General features: G+C 50.1%; 1 protein-coding gene across 2 annotated transcripts; it reads left to right on the top strand.

Moving 5' to 3' along the window:
- The first annotated feature begins 2870 nt into the window (after window positions 1-2870).
- On the top strand, window positions 2871-15739 carry VEZF1 (vascular endothelial zinc finger 1). Of its 2 annotated transcripts, XM_030230516.2 has the most exons (7): window positions 2874-3189; window positions 8495-9192; window positions 9916-9979; window positions 10965-11148; window positions 12585-12797; window positions 14863-14907; window positions 15262-15739. In XM_030230516.2, the coding sequence occupies exons 1-7, from the start codon at window positions 3157-3159 to the stop codon at window positions 15687-15689; spliced, it is 1665 nt and encodes a 554-aa protein (XP_030086376.1). In that variant the 5' UTR covers window positions 2874-3156; the 3' UTR covers window positions 15690-15739. The 2 variants fall into 2 exon arrangements, with proteins under 2 accessions (XP_050837731.1, XP_030086376.1); XM_050981774.1 differs by lacking the exon at window positions 14863-14907 and having other exon boundaries at window positions 2871-3189.
- The last annotated feature ends 17 nt before the right edge of the window (window positions 15740-15756 follow it).

Genomic DNA, 15756 nt, shown 5'->3' with positions numbered 1-15756 from the left:
GGCTGTCAGCAGGAGCTGACAGGGGACCCGTGGTGCTGGCACTGGGCACAGCGTGGCTGTGGCACCGAGGGGCAGCTCCGGTGCTGGCACTGGAGGCAGGAGGCACCCAGCAGCATTCCCTTCCTTCCTAACAACGTGGGAAGTGCCGAGGGAGAAGGAGGGAAGGTCTGAGTTTGAACAGGCAGAAAAGCGCAGCCTCGGGAGGGTGGTAAATGGGCCACGGGCTCCCAGTGCCCTAGAAATTCCCTGTGCCTGCACAGCGGGGTGCCTGCTGATGCTATCGCTGTCCCAGCTCCATGACTAAGGGAGCTGCAAGGTATAAATTAAATAACACAACACTTCAAGCCGCCTGTTATGTGGGTTTGTCCTAAGCAGCGCTGCTTTAATTAAGATGGAGAGTTTACAAATCTAACCTTTGTTTATTCTGCTTTGGGGCATATATAATGTAAATATGTGTTTTCAAACACTGTGGCTTTTTAGACTTCCAGTTATAATTCTGGGTAAAGGAAAGTTCGTCAGGTTTGGCACCGACTTGCCCTTTCTAAATAGAGCTCCTGCGAGTCCTTCCCCCCGGGACTCTCCCAGCAGAGCGGGAGGTGTCGGGGTAAAGGAGGGGCTGGGAGGGCCCAGCCCGGCGCTGCCGACAGGGAAGTGGGTTCCAGCTCCGTTCCCTCTGGTCTGATTTAGCTGCGAGTCTCGCAGGTTTTGTTCCTGCGTCCCCTCTCGGAGCTCTAGCTGTGAAAACAAGAGCGGAGTTTAGGCGGCTACGTGCTGGTCGGGATTTCTCCGATGAGTCAGTGATACGCTTGGGTAGTTTTCTTAGCCTTTAATTGAAGTGAGTGTGAGCCCTTAACAAAGAGCTCTCCCAAGTCTTCCTTAATAAGCGTTAACAAAAATAACCGAGCGGCCGGGAGGGAAACAACCAGGGGCGGCGGCGGTGTCCCCTGTCCCCGAAGGAGGGGTGCCTCGGGGCTCTCCTGGGCCAGCAGTGGGGTCAGAACGGGGCAGGACAGGGGCACGGGCTGCACTGGGAGTGATCCAGCTGATCCCGCACCAGGGCTGGCATGAGCAGAGACCATCTGCGGGCGAGCTGGGCTGGTGGGCTGCTGCACTGGCAAAACCCTTTGGCTCCTTTTTTTGGTGTTTTTCTCAGTTAGGAGCTTCTGCAGAGCAAAGGCAATATTTTACAATTTCCAGCGCTGTGCAGCACTGTGGTGCAGACGGGAGGGTCAAAATCAAGCAGGCTCCAGACTCCCTGGGGCAGACGGACCCTTGGAGCTGCAGGTGCTCCCAAGCAGGCTGGGCCACTCCAGGCAGCCAAGCCCACACGTAGTCACAAACTTCCCTCTGGGGTCACACGGCTGAGAAACTCTTTTTTGTTTCAAATGCAAACACATTTTGACATAACCACTTGACTCTGGCGCTGGCGTTTCAAGGAAAATAGCCTGAGAGGCGTGAAAGAACCGCAGGCATCTCTCGGGACAGAACAACTGTTTTGCAATGCTCCGGGAAGGTGAAGAACCGCCCGGGGAGGGCTGCAGGAGCCAGGTGCCCTGCCCAGCACCGAGCCAACAAAGCCAGGGCTGAGCTGGCAGGCTGGGACCCCACTGCCTGTGCCCTGCTCTGTCCCCATTGTCCCTCCTCCCTGCCGCACCGAGCTGCTGCTTCAGGACCGGCCTTTGCATTATCTGTAACAGGAGACAAGGAAAACCACCCGGGTGTCCCACATGGGAGGAAGTCACAGGGGCCAAATTTAGCCCTGCACGCTGCAGCCAGGGCGCCTCGGCCGCTTCTTCCCGCGCCCGGTGCCGCCGAGGCCTCGGATGCTCAGCAGGGATCCAGGCCTGAGCAAAGAGGATTGACCAGAGCTGGGGGAAAATAAATAATAAAGTGCTGTAAGCCTGTTCTCATCTCCCCAGCGGCAGGGAAGGCGAAGGGAGGTCAGGATTAAAACCCCCCTCCTGTGACAGTGTCAAACCTGCCACACTCAGGTGTGGAAGAAACGCTGGGTGTCCCTCAGCTGCCACCTGAGGCAGGGCACAGATGTGCCCCGCATCCCTCCCTGTCCTGGAAGCACCAGGGAGGTGCAAGGAGCCGTCCCTGGGCCCCGTCCTGCTGCCTGTCAGGGACGTGCTTGGTGTATGTAAACACGTAATTAACGGTGCGTATGTATTTAATTGCTCGTGGCTACGATTTGCATGCATGTGCCGCGCCGAAGATGCCTCAGGTACGGGCGAATCCACTCCGCTGCTCCGGGGGAGGCGGCGGGGCTGCGCAGGGTCACGGCACGGCCCGAGCCCCCGCACGGCCCGGCCCGGGGGAGGCTGCCGGGGCCCCGGGCCGCGGGACAGGGCCGGGCCCGGCCCTCCTGGAGCCCGGCCAGGCGAGGTGCGAGGCAGAGCCGGCCCGGGGAGGCGGCAGCAGCCCCGGAGGGCAGAGGGCGAGCCCGGGTGGGCTGAGGACGAGCCCGGCTGTGCCAAGGTGGCGGCGGCGCCCGGCGACCCCCGGGGCGGCCCCGAGTTCACACCCCCCCCTCCGCCCCCGGCGCTGCCGCCCGCCCGCACCCGCGGGCGAAGCCGCCCCCCGCCGCCCCCGCGGCTCCCTCCCTCCCTGCCGGCGCGGCGGGCGGGGGCGGCGGGCGGGCGGGGAGGGGAGAAGGGGCGGGCGGGCGGCTCGGCGGCCCCGGGGCCGAGCCGGGGCGGGCGGCGGCGGCGGCCCCGGACACCTCGGCCGCTCCTCCATCTTCTCTCGCCACAGCTCGGCTTCCCCAGCCCGGGACCGGCCCATTGCCAGCCCCGCGGGGGGGGCGGCCGGCCCGCCGCGCCGCCCCGGCCCCGCCGCCCGCGCCGCCGCCTCGCCGCGCCGCCCCGGGCCCGCCGCCCGCCCCGCGGCGAGGGGAGCGGCGGGGGCGGCGCCGCGGCCGCCCGGGCCATCGCCGCCCCGTCGGGGCGCCGCGCCGCCGCCTCCCCCCTCTGGGCCGCAGTGGTGCAGCCCGAGGTTAGCGGAAGCGGCCGCTCGGCGCTGCCATGTTGAGCCGCCGCCGCCGCCGCCGCTTTGTTGTCGGCTCCATGTAGCTGCGGCCCGGGGGAGGGAGCGACGGGGGGACCGCCCGCCGCAGCCGCCGCCGCCGCCGCCCGGGGCCGCGCCGCCCCCGCCATGGAGGCCAACTGGACCGCGTTCCTCTTTCAGGTGAGGCCCCGCGGCGGCGGCGCTGCCCGCGCCCCCCCTCTCTCCCTCCCTCCCTCACGGCCGCGGCCCCGCCGGTCCCCGCCGGGCCGGGCTGTCACTCAGCGCGGCCGCCCGGCCCCCGCCCGCCCCCGGCCCGGCCCGGCCCGGCCCGACCCGGCCCGCCGGGCAGCGCTTCACCGGCCCCGTGGCTCCGCTTCTCTCTCCTTCCCTCCTGCACTTTCTCCCTCCGCCGCCGCCCCGCAGCGCGCTCCCTTCCCGCTTTCATTACAAACCACCGATATTTATATTTATATTTTTATCTTTATTTTTTCCCCCACAAAACATGAGATCGCGCTTTTTTTTTTTTTTTTTGTGTTTGCTTGTTTTTCTCTCCCCCCTCCTCTAAAGAGACAAACAACAACAGAAAATAAACCACGAACAAAAAAAAAAAAAAAAAAAAACAAAAAGAAAAAAACAACCCCAAGCTTCCACCGGGCTCCAACAAAACCCCGATGGAACAAACGCCGTGTCTGGGAGAATAAATTAATCCCTCTTTAAACAGCCTGACTCAGGGCCGGCTGACGAGGGAGCTTGTTTTCTTTTAAAATAGGACGCGAGCGGGCCGGATTTCTGTAAAAACTGGCGAAATCCTAACGGGAATGGGGAGGAATAGGGACGGTGGAGCGTGCAACCCCTCCCTTTGCCAACTGAGTCACAATTTTCCCCCTTTCTGTCGGTGAAAGACTGACTTAAAAACACCGCTGTTTATGTAATTCCGAAGAAAATCCAATATACCAGAAAAAAAACCTAAAAAAAAATCTTTGCCTGGCTTTTGTGAGCCTCGCGAACCCTTTCTCACCGGATTGTTTTCTCCTGGATTTTTTTTTTTTTTTTTTTTTTTTTTTCGCGCTGGAAAACATAAAATGTGGGATTGCAGCAGCAGCAGTGGAGGGAAAAAAAAAAAAAAAAAAAAAAAGCTCCCAGCACATCACCTTTCTCAAGGTAAAATAATCCTCTTTGCACGTTCCCGGTGGCGGCCGCTCGCTTCCTCACTGTCCTCCTCGGAATTAAACCCAGACCCAACCCGTGACACGAGTTTGAAAACCTGAGTTGAATGAATAAATCCGCCAAGAGCGAGCACCATTCCTTTAGGGAGGAAAAATTCGTCCCTTGCAAGTACCAAGGGATGAGTCACTCGCTCGGGTTCTCTGCCTCGGAAAACACGCCGGGAATGTTCCGGGGAGCCGGTACCGGGAGCTGGGCGCTGGGTTTTCCGCCTTTTCCTGAGGGATGCGGGTGATGCCATCGAGTTTGGCTGAGGTCTGGTGAATTATTTCTCACTCTAGTGGGCAGTTGTGATTCGCACGTAGGAAACTTCACGCTAAGAAGTTAATCTCCTTAGTTTAGGGCCATCTCCCTCCGAGCCGGGGCTGCTTTAGTGCCTTGCTGCCTCCCAGCTGAGCGTTTTCCAGGGGAAATTTTTCCTAGGCTGGCAGGACTCTATTGCAGCAGGCTGAGAAATGCCAAGTAATGCTTCAAGTACGTGTCCAGCTCCTCGCTGCTCGTCCGTGCTTTTCTGAAGGTGCTGAGTTTTGAAGTAGTGATGTCACACGCTGATTTAGGAGTCAGCTTTGCTGCTTTTAATTAAGGAGTCAGCAGTTCGCTTTCCGAACGTGCGACTCGGAAGCATCTTCATAAAGCTGTGACGTGGAAATTTTCCTCTGATTTTTTTTCTCTCTCTCTAAATAATAAAGCTTTCAGAGCTCCTAATAAATGCTGGGTATTGTTTCTTGAGTGGTTTTGTTAGAATCAATGATTTGGGGTGCGAGCGTGCCAATGCACCCAGCAGAAAGCAGCACTGAGGTAGTCCTGATGTGACTTTCATTTTTCTTCTTCCCATCCTCACAGCAGCACATCAGCCCCGATCCAGCTGATTAGTTAAAACTAGTTAAAAAGCTTGGATTTAAAAGCCTGTCCCCAGTGTCAGTTAAAGAACAAATGGAAGTGACTGAATATTCACACTCGTTCTTCCTGGGGGGAGTGTTAAACCAAGTGTGCGTTCCAGCTGGGACAGGATTCCTGAGGGAGAGCCTGATAAGTGGAATATAAAGTTGTAATTTTTAGCCAAATGTTTTTAGAGGAGGTTTCAATGTCTTAATTTTAGTCCTGTGGCAGTGGGCTGTGCGACTGTAAACCGTTCCTTCCAAATAAAGTTGTTTGATTGTTTTTAGGTGGCATTTTGATGAATTGTATCCCTTTCTAAAGAAACAATCGTGCTACTGAATAAGCAGTTCTTGTTTAGATCTTCTTAGTCCCAAAAATGCATAGTTGGAAAACCACTTTTAGGATGTGCTCGGGAAGTGAAAGTTGTATCTGTTAATGTGAGGAGGACTCATCCATCAGATGGAGTGTTCAAGATATGACTCATGCTAATTTGTTGCTCTCACATTAAGGCTGAAGCACAAAAATATTTTAGCCTCTGGCATTGGAAGTTCACAATGCCACATCCTACACTCCAGGTCATGAATTGCAGGGTTTTTTGTTTACTGCCCCCCCAGGAGAGAAGGAATTAGTGACAGAACAAGGGGATTTTGCAGGAGAGCCTGTCGCAGGCCATCAAAATATCTCCCAAATGTTGACTTGACTTGACGTTAACGCTGGGTGAAGTAAAACCGTGGTCGGAGCCTGCATAACTGCGCCTGCCAGAGGCGTGCAGCAGGTGCTGGCTTCCCTTCTCCAACGGGGAGTTAAAAAAAATGCTGCCTGATCCTTTTTTAAAAGGCTTTAACAGCCCTTGGAAACCGAGAACACGGCTTGGGGCAGAGGGGCTGCGAGGAGGAGCACAGTACTGTGAATTATGCTGGCTCCCTTGGAACCGAGATAAGCAGGCTTATATAAGCAGCAGCTCCATAGCCTGTCGCTTGATGAATATACATTGTTATATGTCCACTGTCTCCATCAGATCTGTAGGAATAAGTGCATCATTACCTTGAAGTGCTGACGATTCTTTGAGGCTTAAAAATATCCATAAACTGCCTAAGTTTGAACCTTGTCCAAAGGATTTGGGCTCTCCATTATCCGATCTGCTAGCTCTGCCTTTGAAATTGTATCTCTGGAGCTATCATTAGGTGCTCTGCAGTGTCTTCTGGTGCAGTTTAACAACATTGTTTAATGTCGATTTGAAGTTGTAAAACATTTCAGAATTTTTTAAAGTTAAAATTGTGTTGAAGCTCACAAGTTGCTCAGTATTGTGCTCTCGGTGTGTATCATGCAAACTGTTATTTTCATGCAATGTAGAAGTGTCAAAACCTTTTTAAAAATCTGGAAAATAAACGGTTGAAAATCCACAATTGTCAGTGAAGTCAGGGAAAAGTTTAATGGAGCTGCTGGGGCTTGTGCCGTGCCCTGATTTAGCAGCGTCGCCTCCAGGAGAGTTCTGGATGCAGCTCTTCAGCAGTTGCTCCCTGAAATAAACCAGTCCCTCGGGGTGTTGTTTGAGGTGGCTGCTGTGGCCAGGCAGGTGTGCTAATATCCAGCCTACCTGTTGCATCCCCAGCCTCAGCACAGACGGATCTAAAAAGCAGATACAGATGGACAGCCTGGCCTGGCTCCTAATGATTCCCACAAGTTTTGTCTCCTGTCAGTGTCCGGAGTCCGGGCTTTCTTCTGTGAACTGTTTTCCTGTCAGATAGGCTTGGAGTGTTTGGGAGCTTGTATTCCTTCCCACGTGGGTTAGTGTTGGTATCCGCCCATGGCTTTTATCCAAAGATCACCAGCATCACGCTCCCAAAAAGTGAGACTGGAGTGGTGCGGGAGCTGCCCCACAGCAAGGGAGAGGTGCTCTGAGGGGCTGTAGTCCCTGCTGCAATCCAGGCAGGCAAAGCACCCAGGATGCAACTAGGAAAAAGGCCCAAAGTGAGCTTCTAGTATTACTGGCTTGTCCAAAGGATGTGTTGAACTGGATTCCCATGGGACGAGCATTATCCTGAGCGTGCTTCCCAGTACTGTCCACCCCAACAGATGTAAGAGTAGACAGGTCAGGGTCGTGCACTGGCACAGTGTTTTATCCAGCTCTCACAGCTTTGAGTCATGTTACTTTGTGAGGAAAACCATAGGAAAGGAGTCCTGGAAGGCTGCAGTGCTGATCTAATGGGAACGCAAGTTTCCCCAAACTCGGCTTCAGGCCTGGCACACTGCGTTAATAACGAGCCTGATTTAAAACTGGTCTGATGAGACCGAGGCACATCTTGAATACAGATGCACTTAAACTGGCTTAAGGTGCTGGAGTGATTTATTTTAAAGCTCCATTAGGCTGAATTGGTCTATGTGGTTTCTAAACCACATTAAAATTGTATCTGCCAGGGTTTTGTCCCAGTCTGACTGGATGAGTTTTAATAACAGTGTTTCTGCCTTAGAATAACCACGCGTGGTGCAGCACAGCCCGTGGCAGGCAGGCTGCAGCTCAGCTGAGCGGTGCTGCCTGCGGGCCCCCCCTTCCCTGTAGCTTCTGCCACACATTCTGTAGTTCAGAGTTAGTTGGTATTGGCTGCTTTCAGACAGCTTTCAGGGTTTATTCCCAACACCCCAAACCGTGTTCTCCAGCATCTCTAGATGTGTCCCAGTGTGTATCGATCAGCTTCTCTTCCCAGCACAAAGTAGCTGCTGACGAAGAGAAAAAGGCTGTGCCGCTATTCTTGTTAGTTCCAGACGCAGAGAGCACAGTGGTCAGTGGATAAATGCATCAGGAACCTGCTAAATATAGAGATGTGGCTTTAGACAGGTCCCGATTCCAGTTGCTTTGGTTTCAGTGCTGGCACAGGGGTATGAACACTGTTTAAATAAGACGCCTTATTGCATCCTGGCTCTCTGTGGCTGCGGTTCAATTCTCAGTGTGCACTAAGCTCGGCTTAAAGGTGGGGCCTTATTTTGCAACTCCTGTCAGTATCTTCATCCTCTCCAGAGATAGTCCTGATGTGCCATCTGATACGGTCATTAGCAAAATGAGTTATCTGTTATGTAAAGATGAAATGCTGTTATTAAAAGATCTGACAAGCACCTAGTTGTCTTCCATAGAAAGTTGCCCTCCAGAAACTTAATAATTCCTTGATTGTTGTGCTGTGTCCCACGCTTACCACAGGTCTGCACAGCCAGGGCACTTACAGCGCGAGCGGTTTATCTTGTCCAAAACCAGCATTATGTAACCTTCCCCTGTTGTTCCTTCCATGGCTTTTGGTCCAGAATGTGCTTCCCTGTCGTTTGTAAATGTTCTCACCGTGCCAGAGCGAGCACCCATCCAGAGAATTTAAGTGTGAATGTTTGGTTTTAGGCACATGAAGCCTCCCATCACCAACAGCAGGCAGCACAGAACAGTTTGTTGCCTCTCCTGAGCTCTGCTGTTGAGCCGCCCGATCAGAAGCCGATTCTGCCCTTACCAATAACGCAGAAACCTCAGCCTGCACCAGAAACATTAAAGGATGCTATTGTTGGGATTAAAAAGGAAAAACCTAAAACCTCCTTTGTGTGCACTTACTGCAGCAAAGCTTTCAGGGACAGCTACCATTTGAGGCGTCACGAGTCCTGCCACACAGGGATAAAGTTAGTGTCACGGCCAAAGAAAACTCCCACCACAATGGTGCCCCTTATCTCGACCATCGCTGGTGACAACAGCCGGAGTTCGCTGGTTTCGACTATCGCAGGCATCCTGTCCACTGTCACTACGTCTTCCTCTGCCACCAACCCCAGCAGCAGCGCCGGCGCCACGGCCATGGCGGTGACGCAGACGGTGAAGAAGCCCAGCAAGCCCGTGAAGAAGAACCACGCTTGTGAGATGTGTGGGAAGGCCTTCAGGGACGTCTACCACCTCAACCGGCACAAGCTGTCCCACTCGGACGAGAAACCCTTCGAATGTCCCATTTGCAATCAGCGCTTCAAGAGAAAGGATCGCATGACCTACCACGTGAGGTCTCACGAAGGTGGCATCACGAAACCCTACACCTGCGGTGTTTGTGGAAAAGGCTTCTCAAGGTACCACGTAGCAAATCCCAGGCATGCTCCGCTGTTGGCTTTTCGTGAGCAAGAAGGGTTAAGCTGTGGTAGTGAGGAGCTGGGAGAGCCAGACTTCTGAGGAGATTGGCGAGGGGATAAAGAGCCTCGTCTGCAGTTAGGGTGGGGGAGTCTCCATCTGAGCAAGGCTGACCATGGCCAGAAGTGCTAACTTTTTTAGGAAAGTGGTTTGAAATGGTTTCTCAACCTCATCCAAGTCCCATATGATGTGTGTCTGTGTGTGTCACTGGGGGTGGGCACAGAGCCCCTTCACCAGCCTTTGCCATGGTCTGTGACCAAACCAGGCAGGGCAGGGAAACTGTCACCTGGTCTTAGAGCAGGGTGGAGGGCACTGACAGCACAGGGGGAGCTTGCACAGCTGCTGGCTCTGTTTGTACCTGTGCTTGCAACAGAGAAAACTTCAACCTTTAGAGCTGTTGTGCTCTCACCTTTAAACAAGGTGTGACCAAACGTGCCGTTTTCAGGTGTGTGAGGAGAACAGAGTTAAGCTTTAAACCGCGAGCTGGTTTTAAGCTGTGAGGTGTTGCAGCCCCTGGTAGGTGAGGGGAAGGGATTTGTCCTGGCTGTCAATGGGATGGGGGCTGCAGGGAGTGACCAGCTCGGTGTCAGCACTGCTAGCCAAGGTGTCCTGGCTCTGTGTTTGTAACAGTGTGCACTTTTCTCCTGTTCCTCTCTCTCTTGCAGGCCTGATCATTTAAGCTGTCACGTTAAACATGTTCACTCAACAGAGAGACCCTTCAAATGCCAAGTAAGGGCTAAAATGGTTTATTAAGAGCAATACCTTATTGTGTCAGTGGTACTCAGGTGAATCTTTCCAGAGCTGTATTTACTCCTGGACTTATGAAAAGCAAGTTTAGGAATAAAGCCACATTTGCCACTACACCAGTGGTGGAGTTCTGGTGGAACTTTAAAAAGATACCATGGTTGCTTTTTTAGGAAGATTAGAGGCTTTTTGCTTTCTTGGAGAACAGCATAGTTGCTCTGTTTTACCATATGCTTTACTTAGTCGTAGGATTGTAGCAGCATGCTCAGCTTAGTGCTCATTTCTGGGGTAATGTGTGCAGTGTGTTTCTCAGCATGTTCAAATGAAATGTCTTTCTCAGCACATCTATTTAAAATGGGTGGGAATGGTTGATTCTGGATCTGTTACTTTGCTGGAAGGGGAAAGCAGGTTGTCCTAAGTTTATGACTGAGTCTAGGAGAAATAATTTGATTGCCCTTGAACAATTAACTGTTTTCCTTGGAATATCCCTGCTTATTCCAACCTGTGTTAGTGACTCATCTTATTAAATAAAAGCCTTGGGTAAAAAGAATAGTGTTAGGAAAAGGTTTTGTTTCCTTTTTCTGGATGGGAACAGAAGTAATTGAGCAGTGTAAGGTACCAAGTTCATATTTGTACAGTAAAATTACATTAGAAACCAACTTTGCCTGTTGTAGGTGGTTTTTTTTAAGCTCCCTCTTGCATTGGTGGGTAAGGCAACCCACTGTTTTCAGAAAGTTCAGGCAGTGTAGAATATGATTTTTATCCTGATTGTCTGAGAAGCAAATTCCATTCTCATTCTCTGCTGAGTAGTTTGATTTTTGTTTCTCTATAAATACCGGTAAAACTTAAAGTTGTCAATGCACTTAGGATACTGTTAGGACCTGCCAGGTAACGTGGGCTCCCAGAGGGCCTGTGGGTGATGCTGTGCTGCTCTGTCTGCCCCTCAAGTGTAACTTTGTCCTCCATCTAGACGTGCACTGCTGCCTTTGCCACCAAAGACAGACTGCGGACACACATGGTGCGCCATGAAGGAAAGGTATCGTGTAATATCTGTGGTAAACTTCTGAGTGCAGCATATATCACCAGCCACTTAAAGACACACGGGCAGAGCCAAAGTATCAACTGTAATACCTGTAAACAAGGCATCAATAAAAGTAGGTGAACGTTTTACAAACATTTCTAATAACAATGTGTTTGTGAAGGGAATTGCCTTTGATGACGTTAAACTCAGCTACGTGTCTGTCAGTCTGGGTGGTCACACCTCTTAAAAGTAGATCCTTAGTCACAGAATGTGCTTCAAGAATTGGCATGTGTGGAGTTGGTTTGCTGCAAGACTGTGCTCTCATCCCTTGGGAATGCCCTGCAGTTCATGACAGTGACCCATCTCTTGAAGAAAAGAATTCCCAGGTTTTCTGACCCTTTAAGTTCAATGCTGCTTCTTGAAATGTGCAGGTCTAAAAATCCAACAGATAGTCTGGAGGTTTGAGACTATTTAAGAACTGCTAAGATTTGCCAGGTTTCAGGTCTGAAGCCTCATCCCAAGCTCATCGAAATCAGGAGGAAGATTTCTCTGCTTCTCTGAGCTTTGACCCTGGGGCTCAGTGTTTCCTCCCTCAGGCAGTAGCTGACAAGAAAAGATTTAAATCCAGCCCTGATAGGTTTTGGGCATTAATGGCATCTGACTGGTGATGTGCGGGAGGTCAGATGAGATGTTTGTAATAGCTCCTTCTAGACTTAAACTCTGCACCTGGGAATGCCTAGCAAGCAAATGAAGACTTGACTTTCAAATTCCCCCTATTAAAATACCTGTAACTTAAGTTAACCCCTCATGGTTAGTAATATAAAACGGGTTTTCAGAGGAGTAAAGAGACAGAAGTAAGGAATGTCTTTGGAAACTTTGTCCTTAAAGCCTTTAAACTGTATTAATTTACAACATCTTTGCAGTTCCTGTTACTCCTGGATAATTTGAAGGTACTGGGAATGTCTGAAATGCCTGATTGTTGAGCTTAGTAGGAAATTTGGATGTGAAGTATTTTTCAAGGTCTAGGGTTACAACTCTGGCTTCTCAAGCCAGTTTGGTGGTGCTAAGCCAGTTCACATGAGGCATTTTGAGCAGTTGTTAGAGGTGGAAATGATGAGCTGTACTGTGGCCAGAGAGTGGTGACAGGCTGTTCCCTGATGTAAACTGAAAATTTCAAGTTATACTTGCAATGAAAAGTAAAAAGGCTTATTTTTATTTTTCATTCTTAAGCTGGAGCTAATGTTTAGAAAAAGTGGATTCAGTTTGAGTTCTAGAGACTAATTGGAGTCTTTAATTTCATTCTTCCTAAATACATAGTAAATAATGACAAGAGAAATCTGGTTTTGGCAGTTAAAGTAGATATTCTTGACTTATGTTTTGGTTTTTAGCTCTTGGAAAAATAGTTTTATGAAGCACAGAATTTATGATACTGTTTTAAACACCTCTGTGATTTTGTCCTTGGAATCCTGTGAGATTCCACATGCTCTTTGTAGAAGTTGCCTTTGTGATCTCAGCAGAAAACAGAGTAACTTTTCAAGGTGAATTTGTGTTCTTACTTGATTGGCATAGCATGCATGAGTGAAGAGACCAGCAACCAGAAACAGCAACAGCAGCAGCAACAGCAGCAACAACAACAACAGCAGCAGCAGCAGCAGCAACAACAGCAGCAGCAGCAGCAGCAGCAGCAACAGCAGCAGCAGCAGCAGCACGTAACAAGTTGGCCTGGAAAGCAGGTAGAGACCCTGAGATTGTGGGAAGAGGCCGTCAAAGCCAGGAAGAAAGGTAAACCAAACCAACATTGCCGTGGCTGGGTTGGTGAGAGGGGAGCTCACAGTCATACAGGGAGTCTGAGGTGTCAGGAAGGATGTCTTACGTGACAGTTTCATTCTTAGAAGGCATAGCTAAGAGAGAGCAGGAGGAAACAGCCCCAGAGGAGGGTGTGTTAAATGACCTGCTCATGACTTGCTCCCTTGGTCTGTGTGCTTGCCTGTGTCCCTAGAGCCATCAGTTCCAGGGGGAGCTTGTGTCTGCTCCAGGCAGGAGTGGGGGCTTTGACTTGCATGTGCCTTTTAGCTGTGCTTGTGCTTATTTACCCTGTTCACCTGTCTGCACACACACACACACACCCCCTCTGCCCTGCATCAGCACCAGCGAGCCTGTGTGTGCTTTCTGTGTCCTGTTCATCTTGTCTCCCCCAGTTTATTCCATCTGCTCTAGCATCATGTCTTTGCATGAAGTTTTCTAGACCTCAGAGAACTTTCTCTCTCTCTGTTGCTTTGTTTCATTACACACTGAGGTAATCAGTGATTCTGTTTCTCATCAGTGCTGGCTCACAGCTCACCTCTACCTGTGCTGCTGTAATTGAAGTGGGATTGCTGTTGTTGGTCATTGTGGCAGTTTGTATGGAACAGATTGCTTCAGTTTAGTGGTTTTAGGATACAGTAGTTTAAATTCTCCCATTCTGCTGCTTATTTGTTTCACAACAGTTTGATTATTAATGCCCATCATGTGACTTCATGGATTATGTGTTTTAGAAGTTCTTAATGACCACTGCTTACTGTTTTTCACTGGCTGTTTTTAGGAATGCTGTTTTTGACTCACCTTATTTTTTCCTTTTCTCTCAACCTTCCTTTCAGTTCTTCAATCTGTTTTTGTTTTCTAGGTTCTTGTTTGTGTTTTAGGCTGCTTGCTTCCTTTCCCCTTGTTATGCCAGAAATTTAATTCTGTGATCAGACAGTGCAGAAACAGCTTATTCACGTTAAAATGCAGTGATAACAGAAACATTACATATCATCAGGCCACTAAATAGATAAAGCAAATTATGTTGGATTTAGAAAATCACTGAGAATTATTTTCTGCTTGTTCTTTCCTATGTCTTGTTTCCTTTTCCTTTCTTATTGAGAATGTTGAATATGCTTTAACAGAGCACTGGTTTGGGACAGGAGGAGGGTGAGGGAGGTGGGTGGGTGATAGTGGTGTCACACTGCTGCTTTCAGCTTAATTTAACTGGGGAAGGGGCAGGGGTGGGATGTGTCTTTGGGTGTGACTGTGCTTGAAGGTGAAGTTAGACCAGTCAGTGCCATGCTTGAGCTGCTCTTTCCATGCTGGTTCTCCTGTGCTAGTTCCACTTGTGGTGGCTTTACAACACTAGATGGGATTTTTTTTTTTTTTGGTCTAGTACAATTTATTTTCACAATTTTTATTTTTTTTTTTTTTTTTTACTCTTTCCCTTCCTCTCCACCCCTCCTAGCTATGGACTTTGAAGAACCAACAGTAACCCTTGAATGGGGCTAATGTTGCTTTCAAAGTTATATTTGTATTGCCCCAGAGGCAAAGTGGACTCTTTGCTCCTGGCTTACCTCTGACACGTGGGTGTAACTGAGCTTGGGGTCCTGCCCTACACATGTGGAAGCAGACACGGCTTAGTAGCGTTGATGCAGAGTGTATTTCCCCTGCTTCTCTAGCAGCCAGCCCTTCCCGTCCCTGCTCCCCGAGCCTCCCTCCCGCTGTGGGTAGCCGGCAGGTGGTGCTGATGGATGGGGAGTGATTCCCGTCCCCCCCGCGTCCCCAGCCCCGGCCTCCTGGGTCTCCCTTGCTCTGCACTTCAGTCCTGCTTGCTGCACGCCCCCCCAACCCCCCAAACCAACATGGTGTGGAGCTGGAGCTTATGTGAAAGCTGAGGAGCTGATGGGGCTTGAGGGATGTGCTGCTGGGGTAGCCTTGAGGTAGAGGTACTGTGAGCAGTGGAGCAGTTCAGTAGCAATAATTAAGACTGAAATAAGCAGGTAAATATTGAAACGAGCTTTGCTTATCAGTCCCTAATAATGACTTTTTAAAACCTTCACAGAATGTCAGTTCACCTTTGAGAAGGCTATAGAGTACGTACCATTCGGTATGTACACTCTCTCCTCTATTTCTACTGTTCCTCTTGGGAGGATTTTTTTGATTGTACAATACTGTTTTTATGAACATGGAAAAACCCTCTTGCTAAGACAACCTCACTTGACTTCTCAGGGAAAAAAAAAAATACTCAATTGAAATGACCTGCATGAGAGTTTGTATTTCCTGTAGGCTATAGAATGTTAACAGTTTTAACTTACTAATAATACCTAAAGAAAATGATTCCAGAATTTGTACCCGTTCTCGTTCGGTTTTTGGGTTTTTGTTTGTTTTGTTTTGTTTAAATCTTGTCCATGGTTTTTTTATGTGTTAAAAACTTTTTGTCTTTTTTATGTCTCATTTTTAGAAGCTGCTAACTTGTGCCAAACCTCCACTGCTGCTACTACGCCTGTGACTCTTACTACTCCATTCAATATAACGTCCTCTGTGGCTTCTGGGACTATCACAAACCCAGTCACAGTGGCAGCTGCAATGAGCATGAGAAGTCCAGTAAATGTATCAAGTGCAGTTAATATATCCAGTCCGATGAACTTAGGGCATCCTGTAACCATAACCAGTCCTCTGTCCATGACCTCTCCATTAACGCTCACCACCCCGGTGAACCTGCCCACCCCGGTGACCGCTCCAGTGAACATAGCGCACCCCGTCACCATCACGTCCCCCATGAACCTGCCCACCCCCATGACGCTGGCTGGTCCCCTCAACATAGCCATGAGACCAGTGGAGAGCATGCCTTTCCTGCCCCAGGCCTTGCCCACCTCTCCTCCCTGGTAAACAAGTTCTAAACAGTATTAAAAAGGATTAAAATGGAATCCTTACCAGCAGTTCTTTTTTGGGTTTT

The sequence above is a fragment of the Serinus canaria genome, chromosome 19 (assembly GCF_022539315.1).
Source record: "Serinus canaria isolate serCan28SL12 chromosome 19, serCan2020, whole genome shotgun sequence".
In the NCBI taxonomy this organism is placed as follows: domain Eukaryota; kingdom Metazoa; phylum Chordata; class Aves; order Passeriformes; family Fringillidae; genus Serinus; species Serinus canaria.
Note: the sequence above shows the minus strand (reverse complement) of the source record. Positions and strands in the feature narration are given on the sequence as shown.

Excerpts from the sequence above, each read along its gene's own strand:
- VEZF1 (XM_030230516.2), top strand. The coding sequence starts at position 3,157 with ATGGAGGCCAACTGGACCGCGTTCCTCTTTCAG. Across the intron at positions 3,190-8,494 it reads GGACCGCGTTCCTCTTTCAG|GCACATGAAGCCTCCCATCA; the intron begins GTGAGGCCCCGC and ends GTTTGGTTTTAG. Across the intron at positions 14,908-15,261 it reads TATAGAGTACGTACCATTCG|AAGCTGCTAACTTGTGCCAA; the intron begins GTATGTACACTC and ends TCTCATTTTTAG.